This window comes from Pleurodeles waltl, chromosome 9 (genome assembly GCF_031143425.1).
Source record: "Pleurodeles waltl isolate 20211129_DDA chromosome 9, aPleWal1.hap1.20221129, whole genome shotgun sequence".
NCBI classification, from domain to species: Eukaryota; Metazoa; Chordata; class Amphibia; order Caudata; family Salamandridae; genus Pleurodeles; species Pleurodeles waltl.
The window spans coordinates 1,140,164,310-1,140,188,277 of NC_090448.1; the positions used below are offsets into that span (position 1 = coordinate 1,140,164,310).

Sequence of the window (23,968 nt, forward strand, 5' to 3'; positions counted from 1 at the left end):
ATCCAAAGCATACTCAAACCTTTAAGAGTTTGTCTAGATATATTAACAGAAACAGAAAATCCTATTAGCACTCGTGATGCTGGAGACTGATAATGTGCCGAACCATACTTATTTCCAGCCAGACTGCATCTAGAGCAGCTGCCGAGGTGAACTTAAATGATTGAAAGTGGTTCTGATTATACCTGAATTCTTTGGAAGTCAGGTCCAGAAGGATTTAGGCTCCCTCTTTTTCAAGAAGTTTGGAAGATATCAGTAATAGGCAACTGGGTGTTAGAAGTGATATAATTAGTGTATACAACGGACATCACTTTGATTCCTCCAGATTCAGGAGTTGGCACAACTTTTGTCTGAAGGACAAATGAAGAGCCCTAGCTTAAAAAGAAGACAAAGTTGTTTGTTCAAAAGAAGCCATTGTTCCACCACCATGTGAAGACAAAGGATCAAGATAGTACTCAATTGTGATTTTGGTCTCACAAAGTTCAGGAGAGTTCAAACTAATACACTTCAAATGTAAACCGTTATGTGAAAATAATCCACTTCAAAATCAACTCTTAAAAAATTATTCCATTTGATCACAGGTGAAGATCTTAATTCCAATAGATCTCCAAGGTGCATATCTCCACATTCCGATCAAGAAGAGACATCAAAGGTTCCAGAGGTTTTGTGTAGGATGAGTTGGGTGTCCATAAAGAATTTGGTCAATTTTTTGCATTGTTAAATTCAGATCCAACCGTACTTAGGCAATCCATTGGTTCACTCTCTTTCCAGCGATCAAGCTTTCAAGGATGTTTACAGGGCACTTCATCTTCTCCAGAATATGGTTTTCTAATTAATCAGAAAAATGCTCCTTTGGAACCTACTCTGATTTTAAGACCAGCAAAGCTGTTTCTCCTCATGCTCTGTGAGATTTTCACCTGTGTATACATGGGCCATTTTTTAAGCAGTGTTTTCAAAATCCAAGGGGACTGGTCGTAATTTCTGGTTAATTGAGGCCCACTGGATGCCCTTTGCCCTCTTTAGTCACTTATTTAATGAAGCTGTAGTGACTGAATATGTTTTATTGTTCTGAGTATTATACATCGTGGTTTTCATATTGTACTGTGATAGGATTTTTAAGATTTTATCGTCATTTTATATTGTTTTCATGTATCTTTTATGGTTATATTTATAGTAACGGAATTAAACATGTATCTGTTTAGCTACTCAGATTTTGGAATATGTGTGGGCCTCATTCCGTAAGAAGGTGCAAATGGTTTTACTCCCTTCAGACAAGGCACACAGGCTATCTCAGAGACTATCTTATCTGTTCCAGAAGAAGAATTTGGGCACTGCAGAGATTAGCTTTGAGTGCAGTGGATGTGGTAAGAAAGTTTCTGAAGGGTCAGACATTTTCTAGATTATATGCAAATGATGTTAACAGTGTTTTCATCTGTTGTGTGCCGCGTTGTTCCTTGGCCACTCAGGCACTTGGATTCCCATCTCATACTAAGATAAAGGGAGCCAGCAGCATGAAATTCTGGAGTATTGATTTTGGTTATGAAAGAGAGTTGCTCTCTCCTGTAGTGGTGTCTGAGCCCGGACAACCCAGCAGAGAGGATTTTTCTTTATCCTCAGACCCCACTGATGACCACAGATGCCAGCAAGATGGTTTAAGACAGTGGGCACATTTGAGGCAGTCTCAGCTCGGATGCTGGATTTGGCCATATACATGAAACCTTCTTCCAGTACAGCAAAGGATTTTTTTCTCTTCAAAATCAAGAAGTCAAGTAGTACGAGCGGGCAATGAAACAATCAACGTGAAGGCTGCCATGCTGATTTGAGTATTCCCATTGCCTCAGAATTTCTCTTTGGTTCTCACAGTATTTCAGGAGATATGTCAAAGATTTTGATCCCCAACAATAATCTATGCATTATTCATTAGAAAATCTTCCTCCCTTTTTTTTTTTTGACGTTTCGAAATCCAAAAGCGATATGGCTGGTGCTGTTCTGGGCCCATGGCCAAAAGACCTGCATGCATTTCCACAACTCATTTAAATCCAGGAATGATAGCAAACATCTGGAGGGACAAAGCTCAGGTGGTAGTGGTCCTGCCTTATTGTCAAGGAAGTTGTGGCTCCTCTTCTCCACAGTCATCAATACCAGAAAAGTGGATAGTTCCAATGTTTTGCTTACTGTCTACCTCATCTTCCCTTGACAATCTGAGATTATCAGTATTGATCTTCAGAGGAGATCCTCTATAGCGGTACGAGCTGCAGGATTAACATGTACAATGGGAGCATATGAGAATCATTGGCCTCTTTCTGTGCATTGTGTTTGCCAACAGAAGTGCCACCTGTTTATTAGACTCCAGAACATTTTTTAGAAGGGGGTGTGACCTTGTTTCAGCTTTCTCCATTTGTGATTACAACAGGCAGCTATCTGAGTCTTTAGATGGTAGGAACTTTCTTCAATAGAGAATCTGACATCTCATCGGTTTAAGAAGGTAAAGGGGTTTTCTTTGTTGAGGCCAGAAGTAAAGTACCGTGCTCCACTTGGGGACATCTCACTTGTCCTAAACCATTTGCAGTTTGCTCCCTTTGAGGCTTTGGAAGAGGTATCTGTAACATTTCTATCCCTAAACATTTTCTTTTTAGTGGCAACAACAATTGCTCACAGATTATAGATTTAGGCTCTCTAAGCTACTGTCCTTTGTATTTTTGAGATATTTTTAGGACTGAATGGTATTAGGAATTGATACACACTTTATTCCCAAAGTAAATTCCTCTTTTCACAGAGTACAAGATGTAATTCTATCACTACTGTTTCCAAATCCTGGGTCACATCAAGGATGTAATTACATACATTGAATGTAGTAAGAGACGTTAACATTTATCTGAAGGGGTCTTCTAAATGAAGGCAAAGGAACAATCTTTCTGTTAATTTTGGCAAGACAAGAAGAGGTAACAAATACTCCATTTAATTTTGGGTCATTGGTAAGTACACCTATATCTTCAGGTTGTGCGCTGTCTGGTTTTGAGGTCCCGGCTTCTTTTCAGACTTGGTCTACTGGAGGCTTTGCTTCCTTTTGGGCCTAATGGGAAGAAGCCTTAATTGCAGATATCTGTGTATTAATAAAGGTGTGGATCCTTAATCATCTTTTGTCTTTCTATGTAATTTTTTTCTCAGCAGAAGTAAAGGTGTTAGATGTGTGTGCATTACTTCTGAAGTATAGTGAGTCTTCTATGTTCATGGTTGGAAGAGGCAGAAGGCATCCATCTTGGGTACATCTTCAAGAACACAGGAAAATGGAATGAGGAAGGCGATGAGGGGGTAATGGCTTGATTACGTCATTAATGTGATTCTCCCTTCTTTGTCACAGTACTTAGGTTCTCACTCTTTGCACCCAGAAGTACAATATTTGAGAAAAAGAACTAGGAGCTAGGTAAACAACAGTATACAGTAGGGGCACAGGAGTTGTTTAATATTTCCATAGAGTGAGGGAAAGCTCGAACAAAGATATGCTGATCTGAAGGGATGAGACTTATCTAAGAAAGCAATTACTGGGACGAGGAAGGGACAACTAAAGTTAAGATTACCAGTAAGCTATCAGGTAAAATAACAAAACTATCACTTGAATCTAATAAAATCTGTCCAGCATCTCCTACAATATTGTGTGAAATTAGTCTAGGAATGGAATAGCGCATGTACTGACCTGGTGTTGTCTACGACGTCCTTCCTTAGTTGCTGAAGGTACTCCCTCCGTCGGCTCGGAAGATCAAGATCCCTCTGGGAGGAGAGCGAGGCTTGCGACAGACTCAGGTGCTTCTGCGGGCTGAGACTGCGACTCCTCCTAAAGCTCTGCAGTCTTTCCTCTCTTTCCTTCCTCAAGACTTCAATGGACTTCAAATGCCTGGTCAGGGAACAAGTGAGAGATCCTCTCCTCAGTAATCGCTTTACTTGTGCTTGAGATAATGCTCTGAAAGAAGCATCGCTCAATGACTTTAAATAAATGACACACATTAAACCTATTTAGGTGCAAGCAGCATATGCAGTCCATCATGACCTACCATTAGCGCTTTTGCTGCCCAACTGACCTATATATCAGTGATGAAAGATTGTCCACAGCATGGCTATATGATGTCTACATTCTACAGTATGAAAAGAGCTGCCCGTGGGCCGAGTGATTGTTTTTAAAATCTTTTTTGTTCTCCTCCTCGACTGGGGGCATCCTCCTTTAGTTCCTGGGGAAAGGAGTTTATTGGTGCCTGATTATTTATGGGCACCAGCAGACTTACTAATGAGGTAGCCTGGTGCTCACTTCTGGGCTGCATCATCATGAGTGTGGTGTCAATAGTGACGTCACACACACATATCGGATGGGCATGGAAGGAATTCCATAGTCCCTACCAAGTCCATCCAGGGATCAAGCTGGTGGGTGGGGCTACTTCAGGGTACCTTTTACCCCCTCGGCTCAGCTCCTACCCTCTCCCTCAGCAATACAAGAAACCAACAAGGAGGTGGGAACTTGAAGGGGATGGACTCGGATTGTTTCCAATTCCTCTCTTTGCAGTCCCCACTTCCTGATTCAGTTTCACACACCTCCTTCATCACCCAATGCAGTGGGAAATGAAGAGGCTGTGTTTCTACCCCAGCAAAGAGCCAGAAAATGCCTGGATTTATTCTTAGTCTAGAAAAATCCAAAATGTGTATGACTCCTTTGTGGGACACAGGCACACAGGGCCTGACTTATACTTTTTTAGTGCAGCATTTGCGTTATTTTGTAAGTTTGCGCAGCTTTGCATCAAAAACTGATACAAATGTGGCACTAAAAAAGTATAAATCAGGCCTACAGTTCTATGTTACAGCAAGGGGCCCGATTCTATTTAGTTATTTTCTAAACTTGGGAAAGAATCCAGACAGCTTCTGATTCTTTGCTGTAGTAAAACACACAGTCCCCCCCCAAGCAAGGTGCCCAAACACGATTTAATTTTTTCTTACCATAAGGTAAAATCCAAATAGCAATGGGCTCTCTGCTTGGGTAAAGACACACGTCTGGACCTGGAGGTCACCCAAAACCTACCAATCCCAGCCATTTCTGAACACTAGATACCTTGAGGTGTCCAGGGTCATGTGGCTGATGAGACTACCACCACTTTCCCTTATTCAAATCATACACAGGTCAACACATTTTTTAATAAAGGAACCTCCACACATTACTGTGGTGGATAGTTCTGGGCTGTGTGGGACAAACAGCAAAATTCCTGCCCCATAGTATTCCAAACGTTTTAGCAATAAAAACAGAATAGCCCACGAGTGGGTAGGGCACTAAAATGCTAATGTAGCTTTCACACGGTCACAATTGTGACCTATTTCTGTCCCATGCAACAGGCTGTTTTTATCAGGAGATGTGTGGAAAATTGGATTGTATGACAATTGCCATTTGCCTGACGTTCTGAAGGTTTTGTCACAGAAAAGGGAAGAAATTGTGATTTTGTCCCATAAATTGACTTTTGCAGGGGATTCTGGGCAATAAAATACATTGTGATTCATGCAAGCCACATCACCATGGATTCCTCGGTGTCTCTAGTTTTCAACACTGTCTGGAGTTGGTAGGTTCCCCTCAGTGCCAGTCAACCGTGGGCCCAAATACTAGACACATACCCCAAGGAAGCTCTCACAATCAAAAACATTCTCTGTCTGAGGCATGGATTCCTGCTCAGACTCATGGAAAATTCACCGGTTGGATAATCCTACACTCAAAAGACCCAGGGGAACACAGATTTGGGTCAAGCTTTTGTGGGGATTTGCTCCTGTGGGAGGAAGAGAGAAGGAAACTGCAATGTTTAGGGAAAAAGAAAGTTCACGATCTGATAAATATTTTGTTCAGCACGTTGTCCTGGCCTGTTAATCAGGGCTAGGGCATTCTGTCACCAGCATTAGAAATCTTGTGATAATTAGCAGGCCTCGAAAAATCTACTCGCTATGGTGAATCATATTTTATCAGGTCGAGCTATTTTTAGGACCTACTTGCCCCTTCTGGCGAGATGACAAAGAGCAGGAGTTCTGTTCATTCAGAAAGTGGAGGAGAAATAAAGATGCCTTTAGATCTTGTTCTTGTCACATTGCTCTGTGTTCAGGTGACAGAGGTCAAAAGTCAGCTTGTCTTACAATTAATTTTCCTTCCCACTGCAGAGTTCCAGGATTTTGTCAAGTTTTTCCTAAAACACAACATTTAAATTGCTAAGTCAACTGTACAATCATTTTCAAAATATATTTCAGTAGTTGTGAAAGCCCATTGCGTGTACTTCTGTGTAATGAAAAAAAAATATTTTAATAGGAAGAAAACAAATTAGAACACTCGGTTATGTGCAAAGAATAAATATGTTTTCTGAAACCCGATTTTCACAGACTGTTAATACATTATAAAGTTTTATCAGTAAAGCTGCAAGTTAGGGGGAAGGCTTCTGGACATTTCTTAGAAATGTTCTGTCTGTAAATAACAATGTGCAACCACATTATGCTTTCGTAATATATTTATTAAAAGTGAGTGTTTAAACATAAACTGAGAAACAGTCCTGCCCTGATGCCAATGCTATTAGTAAACTAAGAGGCAAGTAATTGATCATGTGTTCCCTATATGTGGGCTAAATTATTTTAATTCATGGAGCAAACATTTAGTCTATTTAATCAAACAAAGTTTTTTTGTACAGCAGAAATGCTGAGCTCACATATTTGAAGGTAAACTCATATGTGACAATAAAGAAAAAGGTGACTGTAAATTAAAATATTTGTCTAGGATCACACAATATGAGACCCTTTTACGGGTCAAGAACATTACATTTATGGTCGAGTAGGTTATTCAAGTTACTCAGTCTTCAGGTCTAGTAAAATGTTTATGATTTTTGAGGCCTGATGAGATACTGGAAATATATGTTGTGGTATGTTTCCCAGCCCAGGGGAATTTCTGCAACTAAAAAAAAAGACGGGGACTATACATTGGCATTTTGCTTGCAGCTGCTTTCCACATTTTCAAAATGCCCAGATGGGGGTTGTTTGTTTACTGCGCCACCGGGGTCAAGCTAGCCTGGCTGATAAGGGGTGAAACCCTGAAACCAGTCCCAGGATGCTTGTTTCTGGTCCAGGGAGAACCTGGCTTGGCAGTTCAGTCTGGATTATTCCCATGGGGACCAGGATCAAGACGGATTTGCATATGGCTTGGTCTAAACTAGGGGGTGACATGACAAGCAGTATAACAATGGATTAAACCCAGATCTCTGACTGGGGGTGAGTGTTTAAAAAGTTCCAACACTCCACCCATCATTTTATTTTGTGGTGTTGCTATGTGTGACCTAAGTGACTAGGGTATGCCCAGACATGGGCCCCTTGCTTGCTGCACCGTGAGGGTCAAGCTACCCAGCTGATGAGGAGTGATACCCTGAACCGGTCCCAGGATGCTTGCTTCTGGCCCAGGGAGGACCTGGCTTGGCAGTTCATGCTGGATTGTTCCCATGGGGAGTGGGGTCAAGACTGATTTGCATACAGCTGGGCCCAAACTGGGGTGACATGGCGAGCAAAATAACAATGGCTTAAACCCAGATCTGTGACTGGGGGTGTTTATTTGAAAAGTTTCAACACTCCATCCATCATTTTATTTTGTTGTGTTGCTATGCAGGGTTTCCATCAATGCAGAGCCATAAATGTGCCAAAAAAAGGACCTTATTTTTTTATCAACGTTTGAGCAAGAGAGAGAAAAAACTCAAAAGGAGGAAGAGAAAGGCTTAAGAACAGTGACAAAGTGAGAAAGCAGGGATGAATAGGAATCTGCAAGAGTGAGATAAAGGGGCAGGGAGTTTCCAGTAAATGGTTAAAGAGGCACAAGGTGGAATAAAATTATGCAACCTAGGTATTCAACGCTACTATGGGCCCCAGCACCCATTCTTTTACAAATTAAGCACTGGGTACTTGTTCTTGAACAATTTAATACTGTTTTTTCTTTTTTTTAAACCAGGGCACAGACGTGCCAAACTACCCGGCAATGAAAGGTTAATGCACTCAATCTGCCAATGATATCTATGCCATCAAAGTGAAGATATACCCTGCAATGCCGACAGCGTTTGCACTGAGCTGATTGTTTTGCCTTACCTTTCATAGAGTTGCTGCTTAATGGAAACTGAGTTCTGTGTCCCTCCTTTGCCGCTCTTCAGGAGCCTCAGCAAAGCATCCGTCTCCCCAATTCCATAGCTCAGCTTTGCTTCTGCGAGCTCCACAGTGAGAGGGTGCTGGTTCATGTCCAGGTGGATCGCAGACATGACCCGGGCCCGCTCTCTCCGCAGCATCCCAATCTCTTTAGCTTTGGCCTTATGCATGTGGGATTTACCGTCTGTCTCACCATCACTGAGCCCAACCTGCTTCCTCATCGTCTCGCTTTGCAAATCAGCCACGGAGCTTGCTAAACTTACTGGAGAATCAGGGCTCTGCTGAACCCCAGACCAGTTACTGAATTTATTGTGTAGAGGCAGATCCCTCAAACTGTAACTGCGTGATCGCTGGCTCACAACAATGGAGGGACTTTCATTCAAGAGGACATCTGTGTTGCATTCGCTTAAAGCAATGGATACTGCGTCATCATCTGGCAGAAGCAGAGTCATATCACTTGTTCCCGATGTTGATACAGGGTCACCATTTGCGTTCGCCCTGAATGAATCTCGAGCAGAGGCTGCTACACAACACTGTGGGGATGTCTTTACCACATCTGACATTCTTGCTGTGTTAGTGCAACTTCTGGCTGGGTCGAAACCAAAGGAACGTGCAGATTTGTCACGCAACTGTAAAAAATTCTCAACTGATGAAGATTTTTGCCACAAGTGACCAACACTTTGATTACATTTTTTAACAAACAAAGTGTCAGGCATAATGACATCACTTTCCGTTTCTGGCAAAATGTTGATTCCATCCTCACTTGCGTATTTACCAGGAAGTGCCTGTTCTAAAGGAGTGGTCTCTGGCACATGTTGAATAAACCTTTCTCGTTCGTTGTGGCTTGGAAAATCAAAACTGCTGTCAGAATAGCTGTATTCTGCAGAACAAAGCTCAGTAGTATCATTAGCCTCACCACGAACTCTGTACTTAGAATGTGACTTGCCTGGAATATCCTCTTTAAACAGGTCAATAGGTGCCTTCTTGTGTGAAAGACCAGCTTTTAAGAAGAGTTTCCTGCTTCCTTGGGAGCTGCTGGATTGACTGTCTGCCTCTGTTTGTGAACAGTTGTCCATGCTTGAATCTGTGATGCTGCGACTGTTAGGGGACTCTGAGTCTTGCTTTCTTTGCCTAAAAGAAGATTTTACACTACTTTTCTGGGGCATGAAAGAGCCATGAACACTAGCAGAAGAATTGCTGGTGTTTGAACTAGCATGAAGTGTCAAAATTGGGGATGATGCTCTATCGACAAGCAATGTGTTTTTATATGTTTGTCTCCTGTCAGTGTTCTCATCTTTCTTCACGAGTGTCTGATGGTCTGGGAGGTCAGGAGCGCTTGAAACAGAGCTGTTTACTGCATTGTTTGAGGCCATTTCATGCTCTGTACTAAGTGATGGAGATGAAACTGGAGAAACCACAGAACAAAAAAGAGATCTCTGTTGATGTGCACTTGATGGCGCCCATGCATGGTTTTCCAAAACAGGAGTTGAGGATCTCAGTAAGGGGTTCTGAGTTCTAATGGTTGCCTGAACATTTTTATCATATCGTTCACGGCTTAAGTTGGGCATGCTTTGCATTCTGAAGTTCATATTTTGTGATGTTCCATCACCACGGAGTGACAATGATACATTGTCCATTTGACATGGCAAATCCTCCATAGAGCAGTCAACAGATATGTGGCTTCTGCAAGCATTCAGATGGTCATGATTTTGATCAGCATGGCTTCCTATGTCTGCAAGATCTGTATCTCTTGGGCAGTCTGTTTGTATGCTTCTGTCTGAGGTGGTTTGGGTAGAGCTGTCTGCTAGGTATGTTCTGACGGTGGACTTTGAATACACTCTATTATTGCCATCACAATGCAAAGGATGCTGCTGAGAAAGGTTGCCCAGCAGTTCTGAAGTATCATGAAGAAGCTGGGACAGGTGAAAAGAAAGGTTCTGCATACTGGTCAAGGATGCCGTCTGCTGAAATGACCTCTGACCTAGCTCTGTCTTTGCTTTAGACAATTCTACATAGCTTTGCTGGAGTTTACCCATTCTTTTATGCCTAGTTTTGCTCGAAGTTTGTGTTCCTTGTTCACAGGTTAACTTCTCTTGCTTGTCAGAAGATTCTGACTCGGAAGGGTAGAGAAGAACAATTTCGTCCACTGGCACAGAAATGTCTCCAGGACTTCTCGACGTGCTTTCAAACTGGGAAACACCATCTTCGGCTTTTGTTATTATCACTTCGCTTGACAGAGGATAGTAGTGTTTGACACCATCAGATGAATACGTAGGTTCAAAATCTAGCCTTTCCTCATCCCATCCCTGTGCATCTTCAATGCTACTTAAAGTGCTGGATATTACTCTGGCATTAACATAAGAACTGAGGTGCGATTGAAAGGGGGAGCGCTGCGTGTTCAACCCATTATCCACGCTCGAGCACCTCATAACTTTGTGGTCATCCAAACATTGTGGGCTCTGTGTACAGGACACATCACTGGCACTACCAAATACATATTGTTTCCACCCAACTTTAAGGCATTCATCCTGCTGCCATGGATGGGCGTACGGATTGATATCACTGGAACCAAAGTGCATCGCATCTTTATTATCTTGCAAACCTGAAAGACCTTTTACTTGCTCACTTCTCAGCTTTGCAGACAATCTTTCTGCTTCACAGTCAATTTCAAATTCAGGGATGTTCGGACGCACATTGCTGCATTGGTAAATTCTATCTAACATGGCTGCATCCTCAAAATCAATAGAAGATGTAGGAGATTGTTCCGCTATGCTACTTTCAGAACAAGTTTGTGAATTTAATTTGCCAGGGAATGGAAAGTGTGGTGTTTGAGTTGCCTTCTGTTTACAGAATGGCTTTGGCTTATACCGTGCAGAGGGGTCTGGTATCATTCCAGACAATTTCACGGAATTAATCTCACCCTCTTCCTCAGTCGGAGATGGAGGCTCAACACTCATACTTAAGTTGTGTAGGGATCTGGAGAAGGCGTAAACTGTCTCTTCTGTGTTTGCCGTGACAGCAATGGCAGGATCAGATAACACATGACCCTGCTGAGGTGCCCGCTGCTCATCTTTCATGCACTGAGATTTGTCTAGAAACAGCTGTTTTTCGTTCAGAGGCACTGGGCAGCTTTCATTTTGAAGGCACACAGAACTTGGGTCATCAGAACTAGAAACATTCCTCTTACCTACTGATGACTTTAATCTTTCTGATTTTAGTATATTTTTTTTCTCAATGTCCTTTGCCACTTTCTGTTCTTGTTTTCCACTGTTATTTCCTCCTCTGTTAGTAGCTGAATCTCTGAACGCTTTGCCAACTTTGTTTCCAACTCCACCTGCACATCTATGTCTTACAAGCATTCTGCTTTGGCTGATTGCCTTGGCACCCTCTGGGTGATCACATTTTGCACTCAGAGACTCCGGGGTTGCCAGAGCTGCATTCTTGAAATCACCATGAGTGTTTTTGGAATCTACCAGTTTCTGTACTCCATCATTCTGACTGGACTCCACACACTCTTTGCCTAAATCCCTAGGTGGCAACAGATCTGGGCGATCATTTTCCTGATCTTCTAGAATAACATTTTGAACACCATCTCCAAGTGAAACTGTTTTCTGCGGGTCTCTATCAACCAAAAGTACTTTTTCACCATAAGTCATTGAAGGCAACATCCCCCTCCTGATGATGCTGTCAATAAGCTTCCCATCTGCAAAAACCATCTCCTGTGATTCCAATGTGAACGTCTGTGCATCATGATTTTGAAAAATGCTTTTTAAGCCTTTCTCTGTTGCTGGTGTCCCGCTCATTGGCTGCCTGCCAGGTTGCATACATTTTGGTGGCTTGCTTACACTATCCACAAGACTATTCTCATCAGGACATTCTGTAGGCGACTCATCAACAGGAGAGCATTGATGAGTTGAGGCACCTACATCACTTGAATTAATGACAGGGAAAAGTAATACGTTTCCTGAAGCGATCAACTGGCTATTGAACTGTGTAGCGTCTCTTTGTAGTGTCCACTGAGGTGAGTAAGCTGCAGATACTGGGGAGCCTGAAGCAGATTTCAAAGGAGCATGGTTTGTGCTTTTTCTGTCACAAGTGAAGTCATTCACAGAGGCTACTATGCTTATATTTTCAATTGCATGCAATTCTTTCTCAATAGATACAGAGCCCAAATTCTCTGTTTGAGTTTTTTGGACACCGAGGGGATCGCTACAGTGAGAAGACAATTCATCGGCTCCGAAAGCAGCTTCTGGTGACTTACAAACCTGATGATGATATTTAATTAATGAACAACTGTCCTGTAAATTCAATGCCACATTTGTATTGCAATCCACAGAAGAGACTAATAGGCCGGCGGTCTGACATGCAACAGGTTTACTGACTGAATCCGTCATGTCATTTTCTTTTTGGGTGTCAGCGGCAAAGGATAAGTGAGTGGTCATGGGACTTTCCTTTTGCTGCAGATGTGAAGAAATGCAAGTGTCCAAACTGTTCTCCTTTTGCAACCCATGTGCCCCATAAATATTGCCTTTTGCTACCCGGGGTGCAGGGCCTAAACATAGAGACATATTCTGAGTGCTACCAGAAGGAAACGCTTGATGGTTCTGTAAGTCACACTGCTCACAATCTTCAATGACACTAGAAGACTCACTTGGTGTGCTGGTAGGTGGACTGCATAGACAGTGAGAGGAGTGCAAAGGTGGTACAGAATCAATGCAGTTGTGGTCATTACCATTGCTCACTGTCACAGATATCTCTTTTTCATTTTCAACTTGCGCAACTGAGTTTGTTTTCTCCTCCCTTTCATGTTGGCAGCTATAATTGGTAACTGTGCAGCTTGCATGCGGGCACACGGGAAAAGAGAGATTTGGCAAATCTGATTTGCATTTGTTCTTCTGTGGCTTCTTCTCTTCTGTGTTCTCAATCCGAGCATCTCCAGGTGCTGCAGGGGTGTTTGACTGAATAACTGGATACTCACAGGTGTCTATTTCTGTAATGGAAGACGATGCATATTCTTTAGCACTGGGGTCACTTTCTTGTGCTGCAGGAGGAAGGATGGGGTAAAGGTCTTCTAACCCTGTGGAAAAGCCAACTGGAACACCACCAGTAGAAAGTCTAGAGATGTACTTATCATTGCCAGCTTTGAAACAGTCTCTAAGTTGTGAGATTGAGTCTAATATAGGATGAGCTGTGGTTGGATCCTTTACACACAGGGCGGCTGGAGTTTGCATTTTCGCTAATTCAACACCAGCTTCATCGGCTTGAATGGCATCTTCTAAAGTTTGGACAATAACAGGTACACTGCCTCCATCTTTTATAACTCCAGGTAGCGCCACAGATTGCTTTACGTTTGCATAGTTAACACTCGCAGATGCCTCTGATATTCCCATTGGTAAACTATGCTGTAATGGCCCAGAACTATTTGGCATTGATTCCGCAAAACCTGCAGGGACCAGCACTAAGGTTTGATGGTTAATTGCATGGGATGGTCCAGAGCCCACACTAATGAAGGGTTTTGGCTCATTACTCAAAATATTATGTCCTACTAATAGATTCTTTGCGGAAGAGGTTGGTGAGCTGTTGTCCTCATTCTTAACAATACAACTGGAATGACCCTGGTTGCTCGTATCCTTCCCTCCAGCATGCGATGCTTGAGCAAATTGCTCCTTCTCTGTTAAACTTTCACGGTAGGGACACACTCCCTCATCTGCAGCAATAGCAGTGAGCAGTTTTTTGTGGCCTGTTGATTGTGCAATGTTGTCCAACACCACTTCAGAGTGGGTGTTTATTACAGTAGAAGAAACAGGATGCAAATCCAATGAATCTGCTGAAGCAAATGGACCTGCAGTGTGATGAGGATTGAATATATGGTGAGCGGTGAGGTTTTCAGCAGCCATCGCATGTTCGTCTGGCTGGCCATTTGAAATGTCGAATTGGCCCTGCTCAATCTTAGTTTTATTGTTATTTTGTGAAGCATTGAATGCACCATTGTTCGCTTTTCCACGAAAAACACTGTCACTGCTGACAAGACCTAATGCCTTGTGCATTTTTAGCCTGTCGTCAGTCACCGAATGTGTACATTCTTTGTTTGCGGAGGTCACTTTATCTAGTTCGCAGAAGCCACTGTTCTGTATCTGTGGACCAGCATGGGCTTCATGTTCTGCAACAACACCATCATAGTATTCCACATTAGGTACAATATCACTGTTGGTCTTGTTCTCTTTGTCAACTCTTTTGCTACCCAGATTTTTCACAATGCCATTTTGTTCAAACTCCTGTCCACAATCGGCTAAAATTTGGTTAGTAGACCGACTAGAAGCATCCACCTCTGTGCTGATATTAGTGGATTCACTCTTAATTAGTGTATTTTGTGTAAAAGATCCTATAGTTGAATTTTCAACAGAAGCTGATGGTGTCATTTGCGTTTTGGGAACAGCAGCAAAAGTTCTTTCAGGAATTTTGCTCAGACCTCTGGTATCGACAATTGCACCTTGATCATTTGTCCTTTGAACTTGTTGTGGGACATTCGGACTGCACAAAGTAGCTGTGTCTTCTGCATGCATTTGATTCACATGAGAGGGCCTTGTATTTCCTTCTACTCGCATTGCCTCATGCATGCCTAATTTACTACTAAAAGCCTTTGTGCCCTCAGTATCATTCACCCTACCAACATCATCTGGGGGTAACAATATGTTTTCTGTTTCACTTTTACTCTCTGAAATTCTGCTATGTTCTTGTTTAATGTTTGTTAGTGGCAATGATCGCCTTTTAGAAATGTTGTTTCCCTGTTTCTTTAAAATGTGGGGTTGATTAGCAGCTTTCTTCGAGCGCATCACAATTAAACTTTCAGGATTCACAGGTAGGAGATCTTGTTCTTGATGGGTGTCCCTTAATCTCTTGTCATTTACACCTTTTGCACAGCTGTTCGACTCCTTCTTGTCATGAAGTGCCCTACTGTTAGTCAAAGAAGAGCCTTTTATCAACATTGCCCCTTCCTTCAGGGTACACTCTCTTCCTCGGATGGCATGAGCAGCTAGCTGTGTGGACTGAAGTACTGGTACACTACCCAATTTCTCCAGGGCCTTAACTTGTTTCGAAAGCTCAAACTCTCCAAAACAATCTGTTGGTTTCAGAGTTGGAGCAGAGAACACATCTTTTTCCTCCTCATGTGCATGAGTAAAGGACCTGTCACTACTGGGGGGCACGCCTTTGTAAGTATCCGCAGGGGCTTCTTGAAGTTGTTGATCTTTGCTTGAGAGGTCATGTTTGGCGCATGTATTGTTTAAAGGGTGTGTAGGGCAGGCGCTGACAAAACTTGTTCCGGAGTTTGTATCTGCGTTCATTTCAGGTTCCATTGTTGGATGCACATGGCCATCTTCTTCCGTTGCTTCAGTCTGCAATCCATGTGGCTCATTTATTTCACTCGCCTCAGCTTCTTTGGAAAGGTTACTTTGTTCAGATTCTGGAGCCAAATACGGTTGTACGTCGGTTATCACTGGCACAACTAAATCTGGATTGTGCCTGCAAATGACATATGGTAAGACATCCTCACAACTTATATCAGAAACCATGTCACTGCACATGTTGGAAACTGCTGCTTCTAAAACACTGGTGGTTGAGAGGTCATTGTCTAAAGAGAAGTACTGATTTTCAAGATTCTCTGTAGGCTGTTTTTGCTCATCTTGGTTGATTTTGTATATATGCATTTGTTGGGCTGAGCATTCTCCGGTGGTGGATGACTGTGGCACACACTTTTGATCTTCAGCTATATCAAACCTGGGCAATGGACAGTCAGTGCTTAAGCTCAGTAGTTCAGTTGTGTTCTCACTCTGGTAAGTAGACCCGGATCCCGAGCTCCCCAGGACACCTCTAGGTTGTTGTTCTCCTCTTTCTTCAACTTTCTTTACTATTTCTAGTTCCAGAGTCTTATCAGTTTCTAGTGGTACTCTACCATCACAGCAGTCTACATTTGTAACTGTCTGAAGTGCAACCTCAGAGGGTTCACATTTTCCCACTAGGGAAATGGGTTTTTCAGAGGAAGTGATTTCTACAGGGAGTTCCTCGAAGAAATTTCCTTCATTGGATTTTAAACTACAGTCCTTTAAAATCAGAACCCCTATGTCTCTTTCTGCACCACTGTCAATTTCATGCTGGCAAGTTCTCTCCTCGTCAGTGCTCAAGAGGGTTTCATCTTCTTTAACATTCACATTAAGTCCATCAAATGGCGAAGAACATTTTTCAGGAGGGTTTGTTTCGAAAGGTACCCCCTCACATAGCTTCTGTTCTATGGGTTCAAACTTACACGTCTTTAAAATGAAATCCTCAGATTGCTTCTTGACACTAGGTTCACAATTGTGGATGCTGCTTACATTGTTGTGTGCCTGCAAAATGCAGACATCTTGTGCAATATTTCCATCAAGGCTGTCCATGCTTGATGTTGAAGTCATTTCTATTACATGAGACACAAGTTGCCTGCTGCCAGTTTGTGCTTGATCAGTAAAAGAAGGCAATCTGCCTTCTTGATTGATAATTGCTTCCCCAGTGGTTGAATAATTTGCGTTTAATCCCTGCAACACATGTCCATCAGCTATTGTTTCTAAATGATGTTTGCATTCCGTTAGCGTATGTTCTTCGATGGGTATTTGTTCCTCTTTGAACGGTTCAGTCAAATGTGCAAGATCTTCTAGTAAGTACCTCTTTGTTTCTAACAAAGGCTCTAAAAGATGCATCTCCTTATCTGAAGCAACAATATCTGCAACAAGAAGCTCTTGTTCTACGCCTGCAAGCTGGCGCAAACCCGTATTGTGTGGAATGGTGGAGCAGGGAGGTAACAACATGTTGTGAGGAGTCTCTGTGATAATTTGCTCAAGATTTCCCAAACTACATTTGGACGTTGGCTCCGCTGTAGCCGCAGCAGTGCAACCACCAGTTCCCATTCCCTCTACATGCTCATCTGACAAGCCTGAAGAAGGGATCTTGTTAGGTTTCACAGTACTGAAGAGAGATGGTCCATTTCCAGGTTGCTTATGAAACAGAAAAGGCTCCAGGGTTATCTGCTTCAAGTCTTCATCACTTTTCTGGTTTGCTGCAACGGAATGCAGGGCACTTTCAAGTGATGAGTCTGGGCTTCCAGCCAGAGAATCTGCAGTCATACGGGGGCTGCTGTTTTCACTTTTTGAGCCGCAGGACGACCACGCATCAGTAAGAACCAATGGGCTTCCCAAAATGCTTTTGGTTTGTTTATCATAAATCTGAGGGCTTGTTCTGAGGCAATCATCCATGTCTACCAGGGAGGATCGGCAGCTCTGACTCGAGCCGGAGTCGTCCTTTAAATCGAGGTAAAAAGAGCTGCTTGCCCCCAAGGTACTTTCAATTGCTGCATAATTCTCAAAGGCATCAGGTTTTGGATAGTCCTTCCTGCGCGACAATGTTGACAAATGAGAACTTTGTAACTTCCAGAAGATTTCAACAGGCATTTCATCAGAAGATTCAGACTCTGGGACCTCTTCTGCATCAGCAAGACTGTCCACAGAAAAGCTTCGTTCCTTTTTTCCCAGCCCACTGCCTCCAGAACTAGGGCCTCCTTCGGGCAAAGCACTGTGGTGACCTTGATTTGTAAATGAACTGCTTGGCACTTGGACAGCCTTTATCGTTTGGAAGGCCTTTCTCCGGTCTCTTTTGCTTTTAGTTCTCTTTTCAGTCAGAGAGTCCTGTGACATCTCGCTGTCATCACTTCCAGACTCTTCTTGGTTCGAGGCATGGGCATTCCTCTCCAAGTCTTCCTTCCTCAGCTTCTCTGCCAAGGCGTTAGCGTAGGCAGAGGACAGTGAGTCAACAGAGTAGAAACTTTCTGTGTCCGATGATTCGCTCTCATCATCCTCCTGCCATTTTTTGAAAAAACTGGGGGTCGCTTTGGAAACACTTGCCGTCAGCGCGTCTGTGCTATGCCACTTCTTGTTGGCGTGTTGGAAAGGAACGCGAGAGCCGAGTCTGTTAATACTTTCACCTGAAGTGGCTGTAGCTATGGACTCCTGGTTTGTCTCTGGCTGTCTCTGGGCACTTGGTAAGGGGGGCTGTGCTGCACTTTTCTGAATGTTCAATGGTTGTTTGGAACGCCCCACAGGTGGCTTTCCGGGCACAACTTTTTTCTTGGCTTCCTTGACTGCTGTAATCGGGAGGGAGGGAGGATCAGTCCTCTCTTTCCTGTTGTTGGCAGAATGTGATTTTTCCTCCACCTGTGTTGCACAGTTCGGACCTGGATCTCCCGACATCCTTGATTTCCTGGCTGCGTTTCCTGATGCTACTGGTTTAGTAACAGTTCTGTCCTTGCTGCTGGTGGTCTTATTTTTCGCCCCAGTTTGTCTTTGTCTACATTTTGCTTTCTCCATCTTGCAATGTTCTTGAAGCGAAATTGGATACGTTAAAAAACTACAATCCTCGTTTATATTTTCCAGGTCTCCGGCAGAGCCACCATTTTGCTTTTTGGTTAGTGGTTTCTCTCTCAAAGAGTAGCCGAGTCGTTCAAAGTTCACATTTCCTCTTGAGAGGCTCCTGGTGCCAGCGCTGGGGAGACACTCCACGGACAGTGATTTCCTGGGTGGGCATGTGCTTTGGCTATGACGGCAATGCAGTGAAGTAGATAATTCAGGAGGGTCGGTGATCGTCTGGCAAGGACTGGAAAGAAAAGGAAAGGAAAAATTAAATTTGTATTCACTGTATGGATACCTAGTCACTAAAGAAGTGAGGTGGACAGTGGCACAATAAGAACAATGTAAGTAGGCAATAGCCCGCAGGGAACACAATACAGTAGAATTGCAGGCAAATATACATATTGACGCAAGCTAGGAATTAAGGGGAGATCCTGTAAGAAAACATTTCATCACAACTACTGGGCTGACTCCCACTGTCGACAAAAAACATTAGAAGGCATGAAATTCAAAATAAGAGACAAAAACACCAATATGAACTTCTTGCCCCAGCAAGTGGCAGGATGATGTGCACGGCAAGAGGGCCTTTTCAGAGCTGCTGAAAACACAATGCAGTTTGATGGAACGAACATTTCAATGGCCAAATACAAGCCTGAAAGAGTGATGGAGGCCTGACAAACACATTCAGCTAGTTCATGACTGAGGTTTTGACCACGTACGAACAGGTAACATTGCATGCCTATAGTGGTATCATATGCATTTGCTCTTTTTCATTTACAAAACTTGCTTGGTTTCCTGAGAAATGTTTGCCTCTTCTGGATATGTATTTACTCCTATTCTTGACAAGAAGGAAATGGGCCATGAAAAGGTTGTGGATAGCTACAAACTCATAAGCTTGTGGGTGTTCACCAACTACACATAGCATCTTTGTTCCCCACCCAGGGGATCAGACTTAATTCCCACATAACATTACATACACATAGATCAATTTACTTGTAAACTGACGTTTTGTGAATCCCAAATGTGATCTTACCCTGGAACACTTACACTGAACTTAAGTACATTCGATTTTAAGGTGTTAAGTTAGTACATAAAATCTATTGTCTCCTTCAATTACAACACATTTCTCTTGAACATGTTTGTACTCAATATATTACAAGAGCTTTCCGTATATCTATGGGGCAAGGCCTTGAAGGAATCATAAAATAGGAAACAGCGCATCAACAAGACAAAGTCTGAATTAAATGTTTGTACACTGCAAATAAAGGTTTGGTGCCTTGATCACTCATTTTAGACAACTGTCATTGGGATAAAACCTCAGATGAACTGGGGGCAAAAATGTTTAATTAATTATTATAAATGGAATTCATGAATTACTTTGTTAACCTGACCTTCGACTAGGCCACTGAGCATTCACATCTTCAACTGAGGAGTAAATAGTGGTATTTAGACACAGTAGTGGCTCACAGCCAGCAGAGGGGGCGGGACGGCACATAAGGGGGGCGGAGGGGAATAAACATTAAATTTAAAAAAACACACAAAAAAACGCTTACCTTCATCGTCGCGCCTCTCCGCTCCATCTGCTTCTCTGCTGGCTCTGTGTTGCTGGGCTGGAGAGAGCCTACTGCTCATGAGTGTTTGGCTGGGCCGAGAAAGCCGGCCAAACATACATGCGTACTGAGGGGGAGTGCTTTGCTCCCCCTCAGTGCTCGTCACTCTCGTGGCCCCACCCCGTTTACCAAAAAACTGTTTATTATCGTTTTTTGGTAAAAGGTTTGCAGCTGTCGCTTCTGGCGGGGGGAGATGCTCCTCTGCCCTAATGGAGGAGCCACTCCTGTTTAGACAGAGTATTGGAAACAGAAACATCGTTGACCAACATTTTGTGTCTAGAATATCAAGGACAAACATATTGTCAAGGTAAGTTTCTATAGGCAAGTAAAGTTTTACTATATATAACTCCATGTTTATGTACCTTGACGATATACATATCTTCAAGGTCCATAGATGTGGAATTAACAATAGTAAATCTATACTTATCTATTTGCACTTATCTTCTCGATATTTTGGTCATCAATATTTTTGACATGATATTTTGTCGATACAATATTTCTGTTTCTGATATTCTGTCAGTGATCCATAAACAGAAGCCCTGAGGACACCAGGCAAGTTATGGCTTCTAATTACAGCCGGAGAATTCTTAAGCCATTGTAACTAGTAAGATAGCTGAGCGTGCTGCTGTGCCACTAAGAAAGTCTGTGTGCAAAATATAGGTGACAAGGCCAAATACTTGTGAGCCAGCTCGGTGTCTGCGGTAGGCAATCATAGCACCACTGAGTTGGGTAATTGTAATTTTGATTTGAAACTCAATTATTTTATTGAGTTAAAATATATCACTATATTTGAACTACTCGTAGTGCTCCTTCACGTAGGGGGTTATTTACTAAGAGTTGCGTATGCGCGATTTGGTCCACAGTCTTTTAAAATGGTAAGATAATCAAAGCAATGTTTTGCATCACTTGCAACATGAGAGCATCTGTGAATAACCTTAGTTAAGCCAGCAAGATGGTTCTGTGAATTAAACTCGTAGCTGGCATCCGCTGCAATCTGCAGTTCACGTCTTTGAATTCCATTGTGACCAACTCAGGATTCCACCCTTCCAATGTTACTAAACTGAGTTCCAATAAAATGGGTAACATTAACACCTGCCTTTAACTACGCTTACTAACAGCAGAAGCGCTGCTTTAAATTCTGTAAAATATGCAGGTTACTGCAACATCAGAGCACCTTCAAAGAGGTTGTTTCTTCAGTGTGAACGCACAATAAATACCGAGATTTAAATATCAACATGCAAAAATGGTGTGACCAGAATATTTGCAACCTGGATATACTAAAACAAAACTATATATACATATATGGAAAATGTCACTTACCCAGTGTACATCTGTTCGTGGCATTAGTCGCTGCAGATTCACATGCTGTGGCACATCCCGCCATCTGGTGTTGGGCTCGGAGTGTTACAAGTTGTTTTTCTTCGAAGAAGTCTTTTTTCGAGTCACGAGACCGAGGGACTCCTCCCATTTCGACTCCATTGCGCATGGGCATCGACTCCATCTTAGATTGTTTTCCCCGCAGAGGGTGAGGTAGGAGTTGTGTATGCTAGTAATAGTGCCCATGCAATGGAGTGAATACGTATGTACATAATGAAGTTTAAAGTAATATATTTACAAATTTACAAATGTTCAAGATCAACTTCTAAACGGCTACAGGCTCCCGGGGAGGCGGGTGGGCGCATGTGAATCTGCAGCGACTAATGCCACGAACAGATGTACACTGGGTAAGTGACATTTTCCGTTCGATGGCATGTGTAGCTGCAGATACACATGCTGTGCATAGACTAGTAAGCAGTTATCTCCCCAAAAGCGGTGGTTCAGCCTGTAGGAGTTGAAGTTGTTTGAAATAATGTTCTTAGTACAGCTTGACCTACTGTGGCTTGTTGTGCCATTAACACATCTACACAGTAGTGTTTGGTAAATGTATGAGGCGTAGACCATGTTGCTGCCTTACATATTTCGTTCATCGGAATATTTCCTAGAAAGGCCATGGTAGCACCTTTCTTTCTGGTTGAGTGTGCCTTTGGTGTAATAGGCAGTTCTCTTTGCTTTAAGATAGCAGGTTTGAATACACTTAACTATCCATCTAGCAATGCCTTGTTTAGAAATTGGATTCCCTGTATGAGGTTTTTGGAAAGCAATAAATAGTTGTTTTGTTTTTCGAATTAGTTTTGTTCCGTCAATGTAGTACATTAGTGCTCTTTTGATGTCTAATGTATGCAGTGCTCTTTCAGCTACAGAATCTGGCTGTGGGAAGAACACTGGTAATTCTACCGTTTGATTCAAGTGGAACGGTGAGATCACTTTTGGTAAAAAGTTTGGATTTGTCCGGAGAACTACTTTATGCTTGTGTATTTGAATAAATGGTTCTTGTATGGTAAATGCTTGAATTTCACTCACTCTTCTTAGAGATGTGATGGCAATCAAAAATGCAACTTTCCATGTTAAATATTGCATTTCACAAGAGTGCATGGGCTCAAAAGGTGGACCCATGAGTCGTGTTAAGACAATGTTGAGGTTCCATGAAGGAACTGGTGGTGTTCGTGGTGGTATAATTCTCTTTAGGCCTTCCATAAATGCTTTTATGACTGGTATCCTAAATAATGAAGTTGAGTGCGTAATTTGCAGGTAGGCTGAAATTGCGGTCAGATGTATCTTTATTGAAGAGAAAGCTAGCTTTGACTTTTGCAATTGTAGTAAGTATCCTACTATATCTTTGGCAGATGCGTATAAGGGTTGAATTTGATTATTATGGCAGTAATAAACAAATCTTTCCCACTTATTTGCATAGCAGTGTCTAGTGGTAGGTTTCCTAGCTTGTCTTATGACCTCCATACATTCTTGTGTGAGGTCTAAGTGTCCGAATTCTAGGATTTCAGGAGCCAAATTGCTAGATTCAGCGATGCTGGATTTGGATGTTTGATCTGTTGTTTGTGTTGTGTTAACAGATCTGGTCTGTTTGGTAGTTTGACATGAGGTACTACTGAGAGGTCTAGTAGTGTTGTGTACCAAGGTTGTCCTGCCCATGTCGGTGCTATTAGTATGAGTTTGAGTTTGTTTTGACTCAATTTGTTTACTAGATATGGAAGGAGTGGGAGAGGGGGAAAAGCGTAAGCAAATATCCCTGACCAGCTCATCCATAACGCATTGCCCTGAGACTGATCTTGTGGGTACCTGGATGCGAAGTTTTGGCATTTTGAGTTTTGTTTTGTTGCAAATAGATCTATTTGTGGTGTTCCCCACATTTGGAAGTAAGTGTTTAGTATTTGGGGGTGAATCTCCCATTCGTGGATCTGTTGGTGATCCCGAGAGAGATTGTCTGCTAACTGGTTCTGAATTCCTGGAATAAATTGTGCTATCAGGCGAATGTGGTTGTGAATCGCCCAATGCCATATTTTCTGTGTTAGGAGACACAACTGTGTTGAGTGTGTGACTCCCTGTTTGTTTAGGTAATACATTGTTGTCATGTTGTCTGTTCTGACAAGAATGTGTTTGTATCTTATTATGGGTTGAAATGCTTTGAGCGCTAGAAATACCGCTAACAGTTCTAAGTGATTTATGTGAAACTGTTTTTGCTGTATGTCCCATTGTCCTTGGATGCTGTGTTGATTGAGGTGTGCTCCCCACCCTATCATGGAAGCATCTGTTGTTATTACGTATTGTGGCACTGGGTCTTGGAAAGGCCGCCCTTGGTTTAAATTTATACTGTTCCACCAATGAAGCGAGATGTATGTTTGGCGGTCTATCAACACCAGA

At 42.5% G+C, this 23,968-nt stretch overlaps 1 protein-coding gene across 2 annotated transcripts in view; it reads right to left on the reverse strand.

Annotated features, from left to right (window-relative positions):
- The window catches only part of STARD9 (StAR related lipid transfer domain containing 9), a 327,608-nt gene that overhangs the window by 32,076 nt on the left and 271,564 nt on the right, over positions 1-23,968 (reverse strand). Inside the window, exons 24-25 of one of the 2 annotated variants that reach the window (XM_069208915.1) lie at positions 8,122-18,849; positions 3,692-3,889 (exon numbers count right to left, since the gene is read on the reverse strand). In XM_069208915.1, the coding sequence (XP_069065016.1) occupies positions 3,692-3,889; positions 8,122-18,849 (10,926 nt within the window). Of the gene's footprint in view, positions 1-3,691; positions 3,890-6,015; positions 6,198-8,121; positions 18,850-23,968 lie in introns of those variants that run through there. The other variant, XM_069208916.1, reaches the window with a different exon arrangement.